This window comes from Choloepus didactylus, chromosome 5 (assembly GCF_015220235.1).
Source record: "Choloepus didactylus isolate mChoDid1 chromosome 5, mChoDid1.pri, whole genome shotgun sequence".
Classification (NCBI taxonomy): domain Eukaryota; kingdom Metazoa; phylum Chordata; class Mammalia; order Pilosa; family Megalonychidae; genus Choloepus; species Choloepus didactylus.
Genome location: NC_051311.1, coordinates 56,971,903 through 56,973,761, shown reverse-complemented (window position 1 = coordinate 56,973,761; position 1,859 = coordinate 56,971,903). Strand labels below are relative to the sequence as shown.

The window sequence follows — 1,859 nt, the reverse complement described above, 5'->3', positions numbered from 1 at the left end:
AGAATCAACGGGAAAAATGATTCAAATTGTTTTGTTTCATTCAGCTGTGACAAACCAAGGTCCCAAGTCAATGTAAAATGCCAATGGTTTCATTTTAAAATATCTGTTTCTGTTTTCTCAACTTGTCTTTTTTTCCCTTTTGATTGGTAAGTTACCTTATAATCAAAATATTAAGTGGGAACACACACTGATGAGTCAGCCACCCAAGAATGCACACTTCTGCAAGTTCCAGGCTTCTATTTAGTCTCAAACCACTCCTCTGCACACTCCAGAGATTTCCGTGCAACACATCACACCTAAGGAAAGGCACCATGTATTTCCCACTCATTCAGTCCAAAAACTAGAGCTTATTTTCTAACATTAAGTTTGGGTTCTGGATTTTGTTTAACAAGAATTTCCCTGAGCGGCCATCAATCCTGGATGAAGTTAATATCCCCTTTCCATCACCAACTCAGAAACAGCTTTCCAAATCCACATATTGTCCGTAAAAAGGAACAAAAGATTAAAAAGGGAGCAGGTGATCGAGTCATTGATAATAAAGACAAGAATATATAAATTGGCTGTAAGATGATGGGGGAGGAGACGACATCTCACAGGTGGCTTCTCCTCAAGAGAAATGGGCATCCCGGCTAATCAGAAAAAACAAACAAAAAACAGCCTTGGGGAGGTTACCACTTTAGCTCAGAGACTGTACGCTAAACCTCTGTTGAGTAGATGTGTGTGTCTGTGTGTGTGTGAGGAGACAAGGAGGAAGAATGGATGACTGGAGTAGGAATCATGTTTTCCAGTCTTAAACCTGCTTCCCACTGTAATCAATAAGGCCACACCGTAGAGTCTGATGTTAATGGCAGTGCTCAGTGATGTCTACTCCCACTGCCTTCTTCCAGAGGAAGAGAAACTAGCCCGTGCCAGCTCCTGCTGCCACAGCAATGCAGAGCTACCCATTGTAGGTCATGAAGAGGAGCGTGAGGAAGTAGCTGATGACCACCTGGATAATATGCAGCACTGTTTGCAGGAGGTGAGGAAAGCTCAGCATCTGCTGCCCAACAGTTTTGTGTCTCTCCATAAGGATGGTTCCGTTTGGCCCTGGGACAGGCATGGATTTGTAGTGGATGCTGACTTGTGACTTGTGCAACAGGCTCTCTTGGGCTATCCTGAGTCCTCCAGAGAACATTGCTAGTAAAACCACTGCCACATTATCCAGTGTATGGATGGATGAGTACAAGAATGGGGACAAAGACTGAACAAAAAATAGGGTGGGATGGGGGGGATGATTTGGGTGTTCTTTTTTACTTTTGGTTCTTCTTCTGATTCTGATTCTTTCCGGTGCAAGGAAAGTGGTCAAAAATAGATTGGGGTGATGAAGGCATAACCATATGATGGTATTGTGAACAGTTGATTGTACGACATAGATGATTGTATGGTATGTGAATATATCTCAATAAAACTGAATTTAATTTTAAAAAAAGTAAATCAACAATGGGGGAAGGAGGGGAATGGAATATTTTGGATGTTCTTTTTTATTTTAATTTTTATTTTATCTTTGCGGGAAATGAAATTGTGCAAAGTTTGACTGTGGTGATGAAAGCACACATATGGTGATACTGTGAACAACTGATTGTTCAATAAAATTGCATTTAAAAATAAAACAAAAACACTGCCACAAAAGTTCCAGTTATTTCTCCAGCTGTATTGGTCACCAAACCAGAAAACAATACTTCCACATTCTTAAGGCAAAAGTAGAAGGTCATAGGCATCATTATCATGTTGCCATTTCCTCCGCCGTGGGAGTGTGAAGCTGACATGGTCGGATGATGGTGGGAGGGTGACGTGGTATTGTTGATGTCCATATAGCTCAT

At 41.3% G+C, this 1,859-nt stretch overlaps 1 protein-coding gene across 1 annotated transcript; it reads right to left on the bottom strand.

Annotated features, from left to right (window-relative positions):
* Nucleotides 1-825: 825 nt before the first annotated feature.
* On the bottom strand, nucleotides 826-1,859 carry LOC119535104 (high affinity copper uptake protein 1-like). Its single transcript, XM_037837607.1, has 2 exons — nucleotides 1,655-1,859; nucleotides 826-1,185 (listed from the first exon to the last, which is right to left on the bottom strand). Exons 1-2 carry the CDS (start codon nucleotides 1,857-1,859, stop codon nucleotides 938-940), a joined length of 453 nt encoding a protein of 150 aa, XP_037693535.1. The 3' UTR covers nucleotides 826-937.